Source organism: Eutrema salsugineum, unplaced genomic scaffold (assembly GCF_000478725.1).
Source record: "Eutrema salsugineum unplaced genomic scaffold, Eutsalg1_0 scaffold_1, whole genome shotgun sequence".
Taxonomy (NCBI): Eukaryota; Viridiplantae; Streptophyta; class Magnoliopsida; order Brassicales; family Brassicaceae; genus Eutrema; species Eutrema salsugineum.
This window is the reverse complement of record NW_006256909.1, coordinates 11,505,140-11,524,322: the sequence shown is the minus strand read 5'-3', so window position 1 is coordinate 11,524,322 and position 19,183 is coordinate 11,505,140. Positions and strand designations below refer to the sequence as shown.

The 19,183-nt window shown below is 37.4% G+C and overlaps 3 protein-coding genes and 1 pseudogene across 3 annotated transcripts; 2 read left to right on the top strand and 2 right to left on the bottom strand.

Moving 5' to 3' along the window:
* The first annotated feature begins 2,214 nt into the window (after positions 1-2,214).
* LOC18028122 (CASP-like protein 1E1) lies at positions 2,215-4,310 on the top strand. Its single transcript, XM_006414416.2, has 2 exons — positions 2,215-2,554; positions 3,859-4,310. The coding sequence occupies exons 1-2, from the start codon at positions 2,337-2,339 to the stop codon at positions 4,187-4,189; spliced, it is 549 nt and encodes a 182-aa protein (XP_006414479.1). The 5' UTR covers positions 2,215-2,336; the 3' UTR covers positions 4,190-4,310.
* Positions 4,311-4,401: 91 nt separating this feature from the next.
* Positions 4,402-7,291, bottom strand: LOC18028459. Its single transcript, XM_006414415.2, has 11 exons — positions 7,053-7,291; positions 6,593-6,700; positions 6,357-6,511; positions 6,166-6,259; positions 6,006-6,076; positions 5,817-5,923; positions 5,566-5,687; positions 5,243-5,331; positions 5,100-5,159; positions 4,883-4,987; positions 4,402-4,798 (listed from the first exon to the last, which is right to left on the bottom strand). Exons 1-11 carry the CDS (start codon positions 7,207-7,209, stop codon positions 4,679-4,681), a joined length of 1,188 nt encoding a protein of 395 aa, XP_006414478.1. The 5' UTR covers positions 7,210-7,291; the 3' UTR covers positions 4,402-4,678.
* Positions 7,292-8,281: 990 nt separating this feature from the next.
* On the top strand, positions 8,282-9,413 carry LOC18028458 (phosphatidylinositol transfer protein sfh5). Its single transcript, XM_006414414.1, has 3 exons — positions 8,282-8,639; positions 8,840-9,096; positions 9,372-9,413. Exons 1-3 carry the CDS (start codon positions 8,282-8,284, stop codon positions 9,411-9,413), a joined length of 657 nt encoding a protein of 218 aa, XP_006414477.1.
* Positions 9,414-10,569: 1,156 nt separating this feature from the next.
* Positions 10,570-12,678, bottom strand: LOC112082236 (annotated as a pseudogene).
* Positions 12,679-19,183: the final 6,505 nt, after the last annotated feature.

Below are 19,183 nucleotides of genomic sequence, written 5' to 3'. Positions count from 1 at the left end.
CAAACAAAAAATCGTATAACTGAATATTCGTTGAAAATAAAAAAGATTTGGTAATTTGACAAAATTAGCAAAACGTTAAAATAAATAACACAAAAATATTTTATTTTAAAACAATTAAGCGTCTTAGAAATTGTGGTATGGTCATTTTATAATTCAAAACTGAAAAAGTGGTATTTTGAAACTTATCTCTGTAGTGTATATTACTTGACTAAAATTTATATCAACAATACTGGGACACAATCGTATCTGCTTTCAAATAATCAATTAAAGCTAGTACAATCACAAATCTGGTCATGGGCCTCTGATCTAATTTTCTTCATAAGTTTTTCTATTGATACTATATATAGATATTATTCTAAAATCGAATTGATAGGGTAGTCACATCCCTAACCCTACCGCCAAGAAATTCAAATTATAAATTAGAAATAATAGATGCCATGAGTAGATATTTTGTCTTTTTGTTTTTTTTTGTTAAACTGATGCCATTTGGTTTTAACTAGGAATGGTTCAGTATATAAATTTTAGCACATTGGCTCATATACTTTCAACTCCACAAAAAAAAAAAGAACTAGCTAGGTGTCTCACCAGTCACCCCCCACGACAAGTGACCAGCTAGCCGCGAGATTAAACCACTCTCTTAGCCCTAAAGTGCTTATGTTATTTCAGTATATTATTGTTGGAATTATTATCCTAAACCGACTTGATTGTGAGTTTATCTAATTACCTAAAACAACAAATATTCTCTTGAAAGACGAAAACAAAGGTTAGTACTTAATTTAAACATAATTAATAAATGGTCCCAAAACGCTCGATTAACACCTAATTTTGGTTATGGGTTGATTTTGAACAGATCGATCCCCAGAAAAAACTGTAGTATGAAGCCATGTTGGTAGATCCGTAGATACTTAACAGTTATTACAACTTTTGTATATATATGGACGAGTACGTGTCGACGTATATTAGCAATATCGTATACGTCTCGGCGACTCGCTGTACACATATATAATCATATGGTGTATGATAACTTGGTTCTGAGTTCTGACGTAGATTTATATTATAATCATTTCCTTTAAATTATATTTAATAAATTATATAGTTTCAAAACGAGCTGTCAGTGTCTACTGTCTACACTTGCCAACTGCCATGGTTGCATTAAGTGTCAAAGTCCCTTTGATGATCTCCCACAATTAACTACCAATCTTTACTCCTTTCTCAATTACATTTACTTCAATAGTCTTTCTTAATTTACCACAATATAGTTTTTACTTACGGTAGCCGTTTATTTAAAATATAGTATTTTACTAATTTATTCAATTAATAATTTAAAGAATTCTTTAATAATCTTTGAAAATAAGAAAACATTTACTTCCATTATATTCGAAAATTAAACTAAAAAAAGTTTTGCTTTTTCTCTTTTTACTAAGATACTAATTTCTCTAGTTAAACGATTATTTTTATAGAACATATATGTTTTAAGAGTGTAGATAAAGTCTAAGATGCAATTTAACAAAACAACATGGTAAAAAAAAATTGAGCATTAAGATGATCAGGTTATTCATACCCTAATTGTTTGACTAGTGACTAGGATACTGGAACATATACATAATGAACTTTGTAAATTAATAATAATAATATTTAATACCATTATATGATGATCAAGTAAATTTACGGAAAAAATATCTCTATATTGCTCGAAAAATTAGAAAGCGACTTACTCAAACTATCAGTAGTCTAAAAACTGCTCTAAAATGATACGAAATTCTGACCTGATCGAAAAGCATAGATGTATGTTGGGATTTTACATATCCATGACTCGAATTTCTTTGGTTGCACTTCGAATATGAGTTTGTACATACCAAAGTTGTTACCTTATTTGACACTTGCAATGAACACGCCCAAGTCAAAATAATCCACAAATCTGTCTTTTATCCGGCAACTTTCAATGAAAAATGATGGACAAATTTTGGAAACAAAAATTTTCAATGAAAGTATTCACACGCTTTTTCTTGTTTTGTCTTTTACACAATGTGTTCACACTTTATTTTCACGTACATATCCAATACTCTTTTTCTCTCGTAAGCTTAAGAATCTCTCTCGCGCCACATAAACTAAAAGCCACGTAGACATCATTATTAGTATCCACACAGTTTGATGTGTGTTAAGTATACGTATTCAATATAGTATATATATATTACACATTTCTCACCTCGAGAGCTTGAGAAGTTGGGAAAAGACTACCATTTATTACTCCTCTCTCTCTTTCTCTTTTCTCTTATCTCTTTTAACCTTTTTTTTTTTATAAGTGAGAGATAATTGAACAAGAACGCAAGAACAATATGAATGGGATGGAAATGGAAAAGGGAAAGAAGGAGAGTGGTTCGAGGAAAGGTCTCGAATTAACGATGAGAGTGTTGGCTTTGGTTCTAACATTGGTGGCTGCAACAGTACTTGGTGTCTCAAAGCAGACAAAGGTTGTGTCTATTAAGGTTATTCCAACTTTGCCTCCTCTTGATGTCTCTACAACCGCCAAATCCACTTACTTGTCTGCCTTTGTGTAAGCCTCTCTCTTTTCTTTCTCCTTTCCACATACACATGTAAAAAAAAAATACAGAAAAAATCACGTTTTAATAATATATATAATTTTAGTTTTCTTATAAAATATTTTTGTGAAATGAAACGTTTAACTGATTTTTTATATATTCATGAAATAGAAACATGTTTTTCATTTTTTAACATCTTGGACTTTATTTTAATTTGAAAGTACAAAATTCTCATGTAGAGCAATAATTAAAGGCGAGTTACATATGTGCATCTTGGTTTTTTTCAGCGAACAAATAAATTAAAATTTTTTTCCAGTTTTCAATTGCAATTTAATCTTTTGTTCGAAATGTCTTTGGTTGTGGATTAATTTGAAATATATATACTAAACACAAACGTGAATATATAGAAAGATGTCATAATGAATGGGTTTGTTATGTAAACGTTAGATCTATATAAGGCTAGAAATTTTGCTTTTTTTTTTCTTCGCGATTACTCTTTTTTTTTTCCATGTTAAACGGTCAAATTCTTGTGTTTGCATGAAAGTAAACAAATTATTTTAGTGTTTTCATCGAAATCGCAAAAGTGATAAGAAAACTAATTGCTAAACAAATTAGTAATTAAATGAAATGAAATGCGTTCCTGTTTGCGTTACATTTTTCTAGAACTCATAAGAACAAATTATCAAAACATTTTATTTATTTCTTATTATATCTTATTAATAGGTTCAGAAAAGAAAAAACATATTATTTTTAAAATTCACATAAATATGTTGACTAGGTAGTAGTTAAACACCTAAACACACATATAAAAACTTTGAAAAAAAAACACACACACACACACACTAAATGTTCCATCACTACAATAAGCAAATGATTATACATGCCGTGTACGTGTACATATCTAGAATGTAACAATATTGTATATTTGAGACACTAATTGCATGCGCATAACCGCATTATGAGGACTGCTGAACTAACTAATCTTTGGGGTAATTATCTATACATGCATATATATATAGAATAATACAAATTTCGTAGATGATTAGTCGTATAATAAATGTCCAACTACCCAAAATGTTTGACAACAGCGATGTTGGTCCATATAGCAAAATCTTTATCTACCCTTCTCAGCTCTTATTTTAGCTTTAACATTTAATGTATAACAGTTTTAGCTGGCATGACCAGCAATGCAGAGTCCGTATGTATATATAAATAAATTTATAAAAACTAGACAAATGAATTCATAGATTAATTGCTAAACTGATATAGGCATGTACAAGATTCAGAAATGAGCAATGTAGTATTGCAAATGTTGTAGGTACAACATTTCTGCAAACGCTATAGCTTGCGGTTACACAGCGATCTCGATTGTGATTCTGATAATCAGTAAAGGCAGAAGAAGCAAAGGCTTGTTAATGGCGGTTTTGCTAGGAGATTTAGTGATGGTGGCTTTGCTGTTTTCCGGCACCGGAGCTGCCGGAGCAATTGGGCTAATGGGTTTAAAAGGGAACAAACATGTGATGTGGAAGAAAGTTTGCAATGTTTTTGGAAAGTTCTGTCACCAAGCTGCTGCTTCGGTTGCCATCACTTTTCTTTCTGCAGTTGTGTTTATGGTTCTTGTTGTTCTTGATGCTATGAAGCTTCCTTAAATTTTTAAAAAGAAAGAAATCGTTTGCTGTTTGCTGTTTCTTGTCGTTTTGTGTTGTGTAAAGTCATTATCAACAATCATGTAACTGTCTATTTGCTTTTGATGTTGTTTCTTTATCAATCTTTTTTATGGTGAGTCCACTTATTCGATCGAATTTCGGAAACTTATTTTCTTTTTATACTCACTATAACAACGTTAACAATATTCAGCAACTAAACAATGAACATTTTATTAAGACTCATTTTTTCTTCTTCATATTCAAAAGGTCATTACTATTTGAGGCTAACAAAGAGAGGGACAACAATTCTTCTTGTTCTGCGTCAAGTACCTAAAGGATAAACGATAAAAAGAGTTGCCGGAGATTGCAAGAAAACAGAACAGCAATATGTTATATCCCTTCTCTCTACGTTGCCACCGTGAAAAAGACAAGATCACATCAAACCTGTGGAGCTACGAAGTTGCTTCGATCTGTAGATGTTGATTGAGTCATTCAGCTAAGAAAAGCTTCGTTCTTGTATAGCTCATCCAAATCCACGCTCACGTTTAAACCGGAGCTTAGCAAGGCATTAACCATGGAAGGAATACCAGATTTCAATGAAGCAGCTAGAGCCTGATCATCATTATTACAAAGAGAGGATCAAGTATAGTTTTGGTTTCAGGGTTAAAAACATAACAGGCATAGAGAGTTTTTAACCTTCTTATCTTCTTCTGTTTGGCGCCTGATAACGTCCACAGTCCACTCATTTACCAGTTTGTTGAATTCGGTCGCGACTTCTGACTTTTTGTGGTCAGGATAAGCCTGCGCAGTCAGTCACACATATTTGTCAAACTAAATACTTCTCGAAGGTTACAATGTGTAAGGGTTATATCAGAAGAGAAGAGATAGTATTAAGGTAAGGCCTTGGGCTCACCTGGCAGATAACCTGGATGACAGAAGCAGCTTCTTCAGGTTTACTTTCTAGTAAGAAACCCTGTGAAAGGAACAATTTTTTTTTAGTGGATAATTCAACACTATTTGATTATAACATGAGGATCGAGATACATTTGTGTTAACCTTTGCACAAGAGAAGGCTGTAGAAAGTGTGTGTTGACTATATGTCTCTGATCTCAGTTTATCTACTTTCCATAGTGACTCAGTATCCCCTGACACAAGAAGGACTTAATAAGCAATCGACATCATAGTAGGAAAAATCCTTTGCAGACTAGTATTCTGTTGAAATTTCCAGAGTTGCCTTTTGCACTACTAGCACTAGTCTAGACTAAATGACTAATCCCATTTGTGATCAGGAGATAGATGTGCTAAGAAAGAAATCATTTTGATCAAAATTCTATCGAAGAATAAATCAATGCAAGTATAAGACAGGAAACCAATAGTACCTCTCTTGGCAGCAAATTCCATCCATACATCGAATGTGGTCTTCCTCAACTTAACTCCAGCTTTTGTGAATTTCTTCGAGTACTTGGCTAGTAGATCCCACTTATCTGTATCATGACAGATCCTGCAAAAATCCAGTTAAAGTTTATTTCATGATAAGAAAGCACATGCAATGGAAATAAGCGCATGCGTATTTCAACTTTGCCACAACAACGGAACCATAAAGGATGAGAAACAAAACAATTTTGCGTACCTGAAAACTAAATCTGCTGTACCGGGTTGTAGAGGCAGGTCATTCGTTTTCAGGAGTTTCATTACTTCTTCCATGAGTTCAGGATTCTTGTGCTCTAGGGCATATGACTACATGAAATCCAGAAATACGTCTCAAAAAGTCTGAGTACTAAACAAAACAGCCGACAATCATATTATAGACATGCAATACCAATAGATGGTGTGCAGATGCAACACTAGGTGTCAAACCGTGAACATTATGTTTCCACAATGCCTTCTTTCCTGCAACCACAAAGACTTGTTCGATTAAATTCCGATAAAGAATCAAAGCTAAAGTAACACCTAGATAAAAAATGAAACATTAGGAGTACCAGAATCAATTGCTCCAACACGCACACAGGTCTTAGCAACTTGTTGGCATAGATTGCTATTGAAGTTGTCATGAATACGAAGATTGGATAATCTCTACAATCAAGAAGCACCGTCAATTAACCAAACATATAAGAAATCTCAACAGGAACAGAACAAGGCATGTACAAAAGGGAGCATTCAAAGTACTTACAAATCTCCGGAGATTCTGAAGAACTTCAAAGAGAAGATGAATGTCATCCTGACCCTGGCAGTTTTCAATCAACGACCACATCAAAGCATTTGGAGGCATTGATCTCTTGACATTTACAGAACTGAGAATCTTATCATGCAATTCCTTGACAGTGACTGCGCATGGAAATGCAATGAGAAACTGCTTTGGGTGGATTCAAGATGGAATTCAAAAAACAAAGTGGACATATTAGCAACCTGTAGGATTTCCCGCAAGCTTTTCCGCTTCAGAGGAAAAGCTTGATCTTGGAATCAACAAGCTCATAGCAGACGAGCGGCTATGCAAGTGAGCGCATCTATCAATCCCTGCAAAACCTCAGTCACCTCAATAATTCATTCATAACTTACATATCCCATTTTGGAATCACTAGAAAATTACACTCAAGAACCATCAGCTATGACTTTGATCCCATTTCTGGCATTAAAGTGGTCCAAGTTCGAATTTTTCAGGATCATCACCTTAAAGTTATAATTTTTCTTCAAACGAATACAGAGAAGTCCCAAATTACACTGGAGAACAATCTAAATGCATAGTCCACTACTAAATCTCTGACCAACGAGTTAAGTACTCTCGTCGAGGACCAAAAAAGGGTTCCATTTCCAAAGCTAGAGGTAAATCAATTTCGAAAAGGTATGTGAAATGAAAGAAAGAAAGTACCTTGTAATACAGAGGAAGAAGGAGACGCATGATTCCGCCATTGGAAGGAACCCGAGGAGATTTGAGAAGCAGAGGAAAAGAATCTCAGATCAGCCTCGGTTATTACAATGGGTTTTACGAGCCTAGAGATTCGACGAGAGTTTTGGAGAAATTGCATATCTCGTTGATTCACGGTTTCTGAGTCAAGCTCGGTTATTTTTTTTTGTTCGAACTGAGTCGAGTCGCTAGATTGAGTGAAGAAGCACGATGGGTTAGACGCCGGAATCAACGATTTTTAGGGTTTATGTTTTTGACCATTAGCAATACATTATTTACAATAAGAAGTCCCTATGTTTTCATAATTAGCTAATTCACCATGTTACTTTTTGTTTCTTTAATAGTGCCAATAGAACAATAGCAAACTACGGAAACCAAAATTAGAAGAGAAAAAAAAACATCCTATTGCGAAAATAATTTATCTAACTAGAGGTAAATCAAGCGCTTAAAAACATCTAAACATTAGACCAAAATTAAAAAAAAAAACATGTGTGCCATTATTAATCTCCATCAAACCATCCTGATGAAATCCACACCTTGGCGCCATTATTAAACATATTTATTTATTTCACCAATTGAACCATTTTTATATATAGTGAATATTGTCTTTTACAAAAGAAAAGAGAAACCATTTTTATACAAACTCTCCTCGTCCAGCTAATTCTATCAAGTTCACTCAATAATTCGACCCTTTTTTTTTCATTTTTCACTCAATGTATTATACATCTTGTTCATTCAAATCAGTTTGAAATCTCTTTTGTAGTAATAACGAATAATTCATATATTCTAACAGTTATTATGTTCTATTTTTTCCGTTAATATTTTTAGTGTAGGGCACCTCTCTGTCGTACTCGTAGCCCCTCTAACTAAACATAACCTTTCTATTCTATTAATAAATAAATAAAAAATAAAAATTTGGTGGAAAGAATGGTGTCACACCGAACAATAACTAAAACAAAAGTTCACTTTTTTCTAACAAAAGTGAAATAAAAAAACCAATAACTGGAATTAGTTTATGGTTTTCTTTCTTCTCCTTCAATAAAAATTCATCAATAGATACATCTTTTCTTCATCAATCCTTACTCTTTTGTTTGTTTCTGTTCATTGAATCAATACAAACAAGAACAAATAAAAAAATAAAGGGCGTTCTTGTAGCAAAAGAATTTGTTATTAGAGGAATATCTCTAAGAAAAATGGGTTGTGGAAAATCAAAACACGATGTTGTTACCGGAATCACCAAGACGATCAGAAAACCTTCGGAAGCTGAATCAGTGAAAGGCAAAGAAGGCGAGACAATGAAAAGACAAGAAAGCTGCCGGTGCCAGAAAAGTAACGACATCTCCGCCGTAGAAAATAATACGAAGAAACCGGAGGAAAAGGAACCGATCACTTTGCCGCCGGTGACACCGATAGTGCCGGAAAATGCTGTGACGGAGGAAAAGGAAACGACCATTTCGCCGCCGGTGAGAGCGTTAACGCCGGAGAATGTTGTGACGGAGGAGACGGTTAACAATGTGGATGAGAATGTTTTGCCTGTTGATGTACAAAAGGGTATGCAAATAATATAATCTAATGAATTATTTGGTTGAGATGTTTATATAATTTTATGATGTTTTTAACAATATAATATTATAATACGTTGGAAATGTGAAGTTAATTTGATGTTTAGTTATATATCTAACTATTTTTGTGAGGTTTGTTATATAGAAAATATTGACATATATGTTTCTTTTGGGTTCGTCTATTAACAGAAAATACTGATATTCAAACGGTGGTAGAGGAAGAGAAAAAAGTAGAGGAACAAAACGATGGTATGAATGATGGTGATGTTGACACTACTGAAGTTCCACTTCCTGAGGCTGAGGAACCAAAATCAGATGTAGAAACTCCCACAACAACGGAATTAGAAGTTGAAGAAACCCTGACCGCAGAAAACGACGAATCAACGACAGTGGAAAACGATGAAATTCCGGCTTTAAAAGATGAAGATAAAGTTGATGCAAAAGAGGTATGTAAATTCATTTAACATATAGAATGTGTCAGTGTGATATTGGCAATTGCTTAAGGTTAAGGATCGTGTCCCGCTTGGTGGACGAGGGCCTACCTTGACCCCTGATTTTTTTTGTGGTCATATCTAGTACTCAGAGTTTGCCTCGATATTTGGTACCGCTCTCGCGGCCTGCACGACTCTTTATTGTTAGTTAGTTTGTTCTCATTATCATGAAGAGTAGTATATAAGAAAATCTCTTACAAAACTTGTTTTTTTTTTTTTGTGTTGCATAGGAAATGCCGATCGATATAACAAAGGAAGCTGACTCGGCATAAAAAAGAGAGGCTAAAAAATTAGTGTATTCAGCAACTTCGATACTTTATGCACCACCGAATAATGATCTTTTTTTTTCTTTATGTATTCTAATTAAGGTAATTTGAAATGCAAATGGTTGTATTTTTGGTTTCGATTTTAAAACACTCCAATTTTAATCTTTACAGATTGGGAAATAACATCAAATAACCATATTTGATTCTCATATTAAACTAATAATCATATAAAACCAACGATTAGAATATAGTGTATATTTCACTATATACTATTGATTTCTTTCTCGAATCTCTCTCCCTCTTTCACTTCATCTCCCTTTCCAAGAACAGATTTGGTGATCTCTAGCAAAATGGAAATTGAAAAGTGTCTTAAGGAAGTAAAGAAAAAGATGAGTGACAAAGGTTTTTGAAAGGGAATGAAACTTCTAACATTGAAACTAAACTTCCATTTCTCGGTAGATTTCTTACCAAGGCTCAAAAGAAAGTCTTCTCAAACTTCAAAGAGAACATGGGTAGAACTGAAGCCTCATTGCCTCATGTGAATATTTGTCTCAAGTTCATCTGCACCAAGAGTTCATCAAAACTATTCTTGAGAACCGAGAGTAAGTGGAAGAGCTCATGAGAGTCCTAATTGAGTTTCAATATCCCAAGATATGTACTCCAGTGTTGCACTTGATCATATTCTGGTTCGGTTTTCTGTTCACGGTTCATCACTCGAAAGAAAAAACTTTCATGGATGGAAAGCTGTTTTGCTTGGGGAGGGGTACTCGGGCACACTTCTCAAGTAGATGGACTAAAAGTGGTAAACGAGAGCATCTTTTATTGATTGGTGACATTTATATATTCGAACTCATCAAACAGACTGAGTTTCTCCATGTCTCCAAGAAGGCCGGAGAGGAGATCACTCCATGATTGATTGATTAATAAGATGTTCAGTACGCTGATTTACTTCCTATCCATAAGACACTTTGATTACTTTAGGTGTTAGCCATGTCTTGAGCTCTCTAAGCTAAGTAATGTGTTGTTTTATGTGTTCTGTTGTTTTTGAATACTGCAACTTGCGTACCTAGTTAAAACACACAACGTTGATGAACTTCGTCCTACGTTTAAGTACATCGACATGTGCATAAAATTTAACATAGTTGTTGGATTTCAGGCTTCTCACATGGATTTTGTAACCAAAGGTGGTCTTACATAGTCTTTTTATTTAACCTATAAGCCCTTTTCAGAACAATACAAATAAACAAACTTTCATCACTTGAAGAAAGCAATTGACCAACTGATCTATAAGCTACCATTCTTCTTACATTTACCGCTTATTACGCTTTGCTTAATCTGCATTGATCGGAACCACATCATAAGAGAATGGTTCAATTCCATGTAATTCCAACAGTAAGGCCAACATATCCTGTCGGGCACTCGCAAGTATGGCTCCATAAATGGGAATTTCACGAAGATCGTAGAAAGCATCATAAATCTGTTAGAAACAACCGACCAAGAAGTAGGTTTATCAGAACAGTTAGTGTTAATTAAAAGCTCCCAAAAAAAAAAAAAAAAAAAAAAACCGAGAGAGGTAAGAAACTTACTACGGGATACGCTCTGTGGACCCATTCTCGACGGGTGGCAAAAGGGATGTCATCAGCATTTGGTGCACGCAATTTCTGCATTAACTCTGTCACTTGCCTACGCAGGCCATAAACATCTACTCCAAGTACTCTTGCAACGAGCTTCTCCTTCATTTTCTCGGCTTTGTTCACTAACGACTAGAAATCTTTCTTCACCTACCAAAACATAACAAATCAAAGAGAAGACATCATTAAATATATAGGGATCATCGCAACAAGGTATTTTGACATGATAATATATGGTGGCAAAAGGAAAATCTACTTAACCTCCTCAAGGGTAATTTTTGATCCGAGATCAGGAGATGTATTCTCATCTCAAAAAAACTGAGCAGAAGAAATTGACTTTGCGTTTGAGAACTTCTTTCTTGCTTCGTACGGTTCTTCAACCTAGTAATCAAAGATATTAGTTAGAAGATGACTGTGTAGCTGGATGTGTTGCCTTCTCTAAAAGACACACGGCTTACCTGACCATTCGAAGAGCTGGAGCAGCTTGATTCCTTGGCACTGTCCATGCCAAAATCTGCAAAGAAGCTTGATGAAGGCTTTGGTGGAGCAACATGGCTAAGCTCTTCGCTTTTCCCTCCAGATTGCAAGTCTTCGTTGTACTCAAATTTAGCTGATGATTCGCAATTATTAGTCGAAGATGCAGCAGGAATAAGCGGCGCAGACTCTTCCGGTTTCTGGTCATAATGAATTTCCTCTTGCTACATATTAAAAGATCTATAATCTTTTAATCTAAACAAGAGAACAGAAACGTTCATATTCCAGATAAGAACTCGAGAACTACCTTAGTAGTAAGCTTCCGTGCACCAAGACCACCAGTTTTTACTATCCTTATGGGTTTGTTAGATGTATTGGAAGCTTTAGTGGCACTGGTAGCTTCATGTTTCACAAAAGAACTTTCTTTACGAGGTAAGTCTTCGTTCACATCATAGGAAGAAGAAACCCCATTAGATGCAATGGCTTCTGCAACTTCCTTAGCAAGAATCTGCCTATACAGATCAGCAGCTCTTGAAGTGTACTTAGCCTCGATTTTTCCACCATCATCTGTCCATCCATGTTGCTTGAAGAACACCTGAGCTCGGTTATTGCCACCAAATATCATTGCCCTGAGCTGCTCAGTGGTCCAGGAGTCTAAAATCGTTGATCTATACCAAAAAAAAAAAAAACAATTAGTACTTGGTGTTAATCGAGAGAAAATAAGGCAAGGAACATAATTCAACGTAATGTTACACTTTCAAGCCAGAATCAACAAAAATGTAAGCAAGAATTGGATCAAGATTGTTCCTAGGTTTCACCTGACGAAGCTGATATGAACACCTAGGCTACGATGAATGGCTGAACAATCGATGCAGAGAAAGATCCCGTATGTGATCGATGCCCATGTCGGATTCTTCGCACTACAATCGATGCATACCTATAAAATCGCACAACAAAACAAAAATCGACATCAACGATTCTGATCCCTATCGAAAATGTAGTCGAACAACTCCCAAATCTAGAACAGTCCCTCAAATTACACAGAACAAGAAAACCCACGAAAAAAATTACACAAGCAAGAGAAAATACCTAACCTTGTTCTCAGATTTTGCTTTGAATTTTCTAAACACGATGATTTTGTCGGTAAGATTTTCGGAAGCCTATCTTACAAGAAATTTAGGGTTTTACAGGGAAGAACCGCTGAACAAGGAAGAAGGAAGAACGAAAATCTTTGCCAAAATCGCCAAAATAGCAGAGAAGGAGAAAGGTACACGACGTCGTTTTACAAAAACCGGGGCTATTCAAACGACTTCTGAAACCAGAGGTAAATACACTCCCTGCTTCAAGCTCGATTCTCCCACTAGTACCCAATTTTTTTTTTTTTTTTAATCATTTTTCAAAGTTTCAATCCCTTGCATAAATGTTTGAAGTTAAAAAGAAATGAATTTTTTTCTTCCTTTTTTAGTATTTCAAAATTTTGCTTTATCTCTTTTCCTCTAAATGTTTATTGTTGTGAAAACTTAGAAACTTTATTAATCACTAGAAGGTATATATAGAGTACATAGGGAATCTAGATTAAGTACAATGCTCTGATGGGCTAATGGGCCGGTATAAGAGTCCATATATGATATGTGTTATAACACTCCCCCTTGGATGAGTGAACCGGGTCAGCTACTCAATCGGGATCTCGATAATGCGCTGGGGAATGTTGCCTCATTAAAACCTTACCAGGAAAAACCCAGTGGGACAAAACCATGGTGAAGGAAAAAAAGTACAACACGCATTACTCCCCCTGATTGTAGCATCACTGCAGATCTCTAAGTCTATACATTCCTATCTGTTTGACGAGCTTCCGGTGTGTTGAAGTAGGCAATGATTTGGTGAAGAGGTCAGCTGAATTCTCACTGGATCGGACCTGCTGAACGCTGAGAGTGCCGTCCTTCTGCCAGTCTGAGGTTGAGAAGAACTTCGGTAGAATGTGCTTCGTCCGATCTCCTTTGATATATCCTTCCTTGAGCTGAGCTATGCATGCCGCGTTGTCTTCATACATCACCGTGGGCTGTGTGTCTTCGTCCATACCACAATCTCTGCGGATGTGCTGAGTCATGGAGCGCAGCCAGACGCATTCCCTACTAGCCTCATGAATGGCTAGGATTTCAGCATGGTTTGATGAAGTGGCAGTGAGTGTCTGCTTCATTGATCTCCAAGAGATGGTTGTTCCTCCATGCGTAAAAACGTAGCCAGTTTGAGACTTGGCAGTGTGCGGATCTGATAGATATCCTGCATCGGTGAAGCCGACTAACCCATCTTTATTTTGGTTAGTATAGAAGAGTCCTAAGTCTTGAGTACCTCGAAGGTATCTTAGGAGATGTTTTATACCGTTCCAGTGCCTCTGAGTTGGAGATGAACTATATCGAGCGAGGAGGTTCACGGCGAAACATATGTCTGGTCTAGTGTGACTAGCCAGGTACATTAACGCTCTTACAGCACTGAGGTATGGCTTTTCAGGACCAAGGATTTCTTCATCATCCTTTTTGGGACCAAGAGGGTCATCACTTAAGCTTCTAACTACCATTGGGCTGGTCAATGGGTGAGCTTGGTCCATATTAAATCGCTTGAGTACCTTTTCGATATAAGCCGATTGATGCACAAGGATTCCTCCTTTGATGTACTCAAGTTGTAATCCCAAACAGTACTTTGTTTTGCCTAGGTCTTTCATTTCGAATTCTGCTTTTAAGCAGTCGACTGTTTGGGAGATCTCACCAGATGTTCCGAGGATGTTTAGATCATCCACGTATACTGCTATGATTACAAATCCTTTGTTTGAGTACTTCTTGATGAAGATGCATGGACTGATGGGGTCATTTTTGTAGCCTTCTTTGATGAGGTAATCGCTGAGGCGGTTGTACCACATACGCCCACTTTGTTTCAGTCCATACAAGGATTTGTTCAGCCTGATGCAGTATTGATCTCGAGATGCATTTTTGTCTTTTAGTTCAATGCCATCTGGGAGTCTCATATATATTTCGTTGTCCAGGGGCCCATAGAGATATGCGGTTACAACATCCATTAACCGCAGATCAAGATTTTCTCTTATGGCCAGACTTATGAGGAATCGGAATGTTGTTGCATCCACCACTGGAGAATAAGTCTCCTCATAATCGATTCCGGGTCTCTGTGAGAATCCTTGTGCTACAAGCCGTGCTTTGTATCGAACGACTTCACCGAGTTCGTTCCTTTTGCGCACAAAGACCCATTTGTGGCCCACTGGCTTGATGTGTGATGGGGTCCGGATGATCGGACCGAACACGTTTCTGAGTTTGAGACTCTTTAACTCCACGTTTATGGCTTCTTTCCATTTTAGCCAATCTGTTCGATGTGTACACTGTGTTATTGACGTGGGTTCTAGATCCTCTTGCGTAAGCGCAACATCAAGTGCTACTTTGTATGCAAAGAGTGCATTTAAGTCGACTTCTTTTCGATTCCATTGTATTCCGGACATATTGTAATTGATGGAGATCTCATTGTTATCTTCTGAACCTGGAGATTTGGCGTCCCGAACTTCCATTGAGGGTTCATTAGATTGAGTCTCAGCCGCGGCTATGTCTGATATTGCAGAAATCCCGGTTTCGGTTATTGCACCTTTCTTTGATTTCCGGGGATTCTTATCTTTGGAACCGAGAGGTCTGCCCCGTTTGAGACGTGGTGCAGACTCTGTAGCAACTTGAGTCTGTCTCGTTGGGACAGCTATTTGTACTGGTGCATTACAAGCTGGGATGTACGATTTGGTTACTTTGGTCGGGTCAGCAAAGGAATCTGGCAATTGATTAGCTAGCTTTTGATAATGAATAATCTTTTGGATCTCTGAATCACATTCTAGAGTCCGAGGATCTTGCCAATTTAATGATGTTTGATTCCATAAAAGATCTTTGACCAGCTTGTTTGTCTCACCACCTTAAGAGGGATATACCGATTCATCGAATTGGCAATCCGCATATCTGGCCTTGAAGAGATCTCCAGTGGTTGGCTCGAGATATCTTATGATGGTGAGAGAGTCAAAACCAACATATATTCCCATCCTTCTTTGAGGTCCCATTTTGGTTCGATGTGGTGGAGCAATGGGTACATATACTGAACACCCAAATGTTTTGAGATGGGAGATGTCTGGCTCATGACCCGAGAGTAGTTGGGATGGGGAATATTTGTGTTCACTAGATGGCCGGATGCGTATGAGTTCAGCAGCATGTAATACTGCATGTCCCCATGCTGAGGCCGGGAGCTTTGATCTCATGAGTAATGGTCGGGCTATCCATTGAATGCGTTTAATGAATGATTCAGCCAATCCATTTTGAGTATGGACATGTGCTACAGGATGTTCCACGGTTACCCCCATGGCCATACAGTAGTCATTAAACGCTTGTGAGGTAAATTCACCAGCATTGTCAAGGCGGATAGTCTTTAGTGGGAAGTCAGAGAAATGGGCCCGCAATTTTATGATTTGGGCCAAGAACCCAGCGAAGGCTTGGTTCCGAGAGGACAAGAGACAAACATATGACCAACGGGTCGATGCGTCTATAAGGACCATGAAGTACCGGAATGGTCCGGAACATGGATGTATAGGTCCATAGATATCGCCTTGGATTCTTTCTAGGAAATGAAGTGTTTGTTTAGAGATTTTAACTGGTGAAGGCCGAGTGATCAATTTGCCTTGAGAACAAGCTGTGCACATGAGGTGTTGAGGATAAGCTCGGTTTTCTTTGAGGGTATGCCCTTGAGAGTTTTGAATTAGTTTACGCATCATATTTGCACCGGGATGACCGAGCCGGTCGTGCCAAATAGTATAATCAGTAAACCGGGCTTTGAGAGTGGTATTAGCTTCAATCATATTGACTTTAGCATGGTAAAGTCCAGTAGAGAGCGCGGGTATGGTTTCGAGGATTTGTTTATGGCCGTCTACGGTTTTAGTGACTAGGAGGGATTCTTTGTTCCCTTGACCTTGGGTTTCTATGTGGAAACCATTCTGTCTTATATCCTTGAAGCTCAGAAAATTTCTCTTCGAACTAGGAGAATATAGAGCATCTGGTATTTCAAGTTGTGTGCCATTTGATAGCAACACATAGGCATGGTCATATCCTTCGATAAGGTTTGAGGGACCCGCGATGGTGCTAATATTTGCGGTTTGATAGGTTAGGTTTATGAAGTAACTTTTGTTTCTTAAGATAGTGTGGCTGGATCCACTATCTACGACTATGGTTTCCATTTGCTGGTGTGCTTCATTATGAATAGAAGATAGAATTCAGTATTGAGGAATTCAGAAAATGTGATAAATCATAAAGTAAAGCAGTGTCTGAGAATAAAGGCAAATGGAAAAAAAAATGAAACAAATCCCAAAATGAAAAAAAAAAATAAAGAACAAAATCAAATTGTATCAGAGTTTCAGATGATTGAATTAATCGAGGAGATCAGCTGTTTCATAGTCCATGGGGTCGGTCTGCTCGTTTGTGGTGTTCTCATCATCAAGGAGGTCGTCACCTTCCAGGTTAGCAGCATCGACTGGCTGAGTCATGTTGGCTTCAGCAGGAGCTTTTCCGTATTTCTGGTATAGATCGCAGTGGATCTTGGGGGTGCGACATTGCTTTGTTGGGTGGTTGAACATCCCACATCTGGTACAAGCAGAGTGATCGGGGTTGGTGTGGCGGGTCGGCTTGGTGATGCCTCGACCACGACCAGGACCATAACTGAGGTTAGGTCGGTTGCCACGACCATGTCCGCGTCCACGTCTTCCACGTCCATGTCCTCGGCCATTACCACGTCCATTACCACGTCCACGGCGGTGATCTGAGGATCTATCGGGTTGAACATGGTAGGACTCTTGACGAGAAGCTGGGACAGGAGCCGATCCCGGGGGCCTCATAGCGCTGTTCCTCATAAGCAGCTGGTTATTCTTCTCAGCGAGGAGAAGACAGGACAACAAGTCTTCGTACAATGTATGTTTCATTGCACGGTATTGTTGTTGGAGCACAACATTCTCTGTGCTGAATGTGGATAATGTTTTCTCGAGGAGATCATTATCTGTCACATCCTCGCCACAGAGTTTCCGGATGGCAACAATACGAAAGAGTTCGTTGTTGTAATCATCTACGGATTTGTAGTCCTGGAACCGAAGGTTCTTCCAGTCGAAATCTGCCTGAGGCAACTGGACCATTTTCTGATGGTCATATCGCTTTTTCAGCGCTTGCCACAATTCAAGTGGATTCTCAAGAGTGAGATATTGCTGCTTAAGACTCGGGGCCAGATGATGGCGTATGTGACATATCGCCTGAGACTGTCCCTTACGGGATGCGGTGTTACCGTCGGTAATACACGCATCGAGTTCTTTCGATGCAAGGAACAAGCGCATGTCTAGGGCCCACTCGAGGTAGTTATCCCCGGAGACGTAAAGGGCCTCGAATTCACATTTCTGAATGTTTGACATCTGAAACATGAGATTGATTTTGTTAGGGATTGTTTTGAGAAAATTTTGAATGCTGATGATGAAACTTTCTATTTTGAGAATATTTCTATTTTAGGAAAGTTTCTAAATTTGGAAAGTTTCTAATTTGGGTAATTTTCTAAATGAGGAAAGTTTCTATGTCGGGAAAATTTCTATATGAGGAAAGTTTTTATATGAGGAAACTTTCTATTAGAGGGAACTTTCTCGGAAATAGTAAATTTTAAAGGGTATGGTTTTAGTTACCCCGAACATGATGTCGGTTTAATAGCTGTGATTTAATCGGTTAAAGCCGAATATAATTTCGGTTAATGAGAACCAGGTTTAGCCGGTTTTAGGCGGTTTAGGAGGAACCCTAGGGGAGCCGAATATGATTAGGGTTTTATCTAGGGTTTTAACGGTTTGGAAAACATATTTTGGATGTGATTTCGAGATCTATAGGATCTGTGGTCGATGGTTTTAATAATTTCACAAGGACAACAAAGAAATCACGTGAAAAGGACTAGGGTTTAAGCATTATGACTTACGATTTTGAAGATTACAAAATCGTGAATCAAGCTTAGGATTTAGGGTTGATTTTCTTAGTTTATTCAATCAAGTGTTTCAAGCAAGAGAATCAACAATCAAATAAGCTGCAACAAGCTTATTAAACATGAAGAAAATCGAATAGGTTTATGCCATGAACATGGCCAAAAACGGTTGTTAGGTTTTTGTAGATTAGGGTTTTATAAAACGAGTTTAAAACCTTTGAACATGCATAAACTTGTAATTTAAACAATCAATCAACAAGTTATCAATCAATCATCAGAGTATCAAACACTTTCAATCAATTAGAGATCGATTTTTTTTTTTTTATAGGGTTTTGAAGTGTTTAAACAACAGGTTCTATGGCTCTCAGTTTTAGAAGATACCTTTTCCACCTTTGGATTTCTGACAGGCTAATGAAACTGGGAGCTAATAGACCTCAGTTAGCCGCTACAAATTCTAAGGATTGATCACCAAAACTGGAGAAGCTGCTGGTTGAAGAAGGAAAAACTCGGATCTGGTTTTTTTTTCGGTTGATCGTCGTGTACTGTAAGTGTGCGTGAGGGCGCGTCCGACGTTGGATCGACAAACGGTTTTCACCAGTAGATTCGTCTCGTCGAGGGCTTCGATTTGATATGTAGATCGTCTTCTGGTTC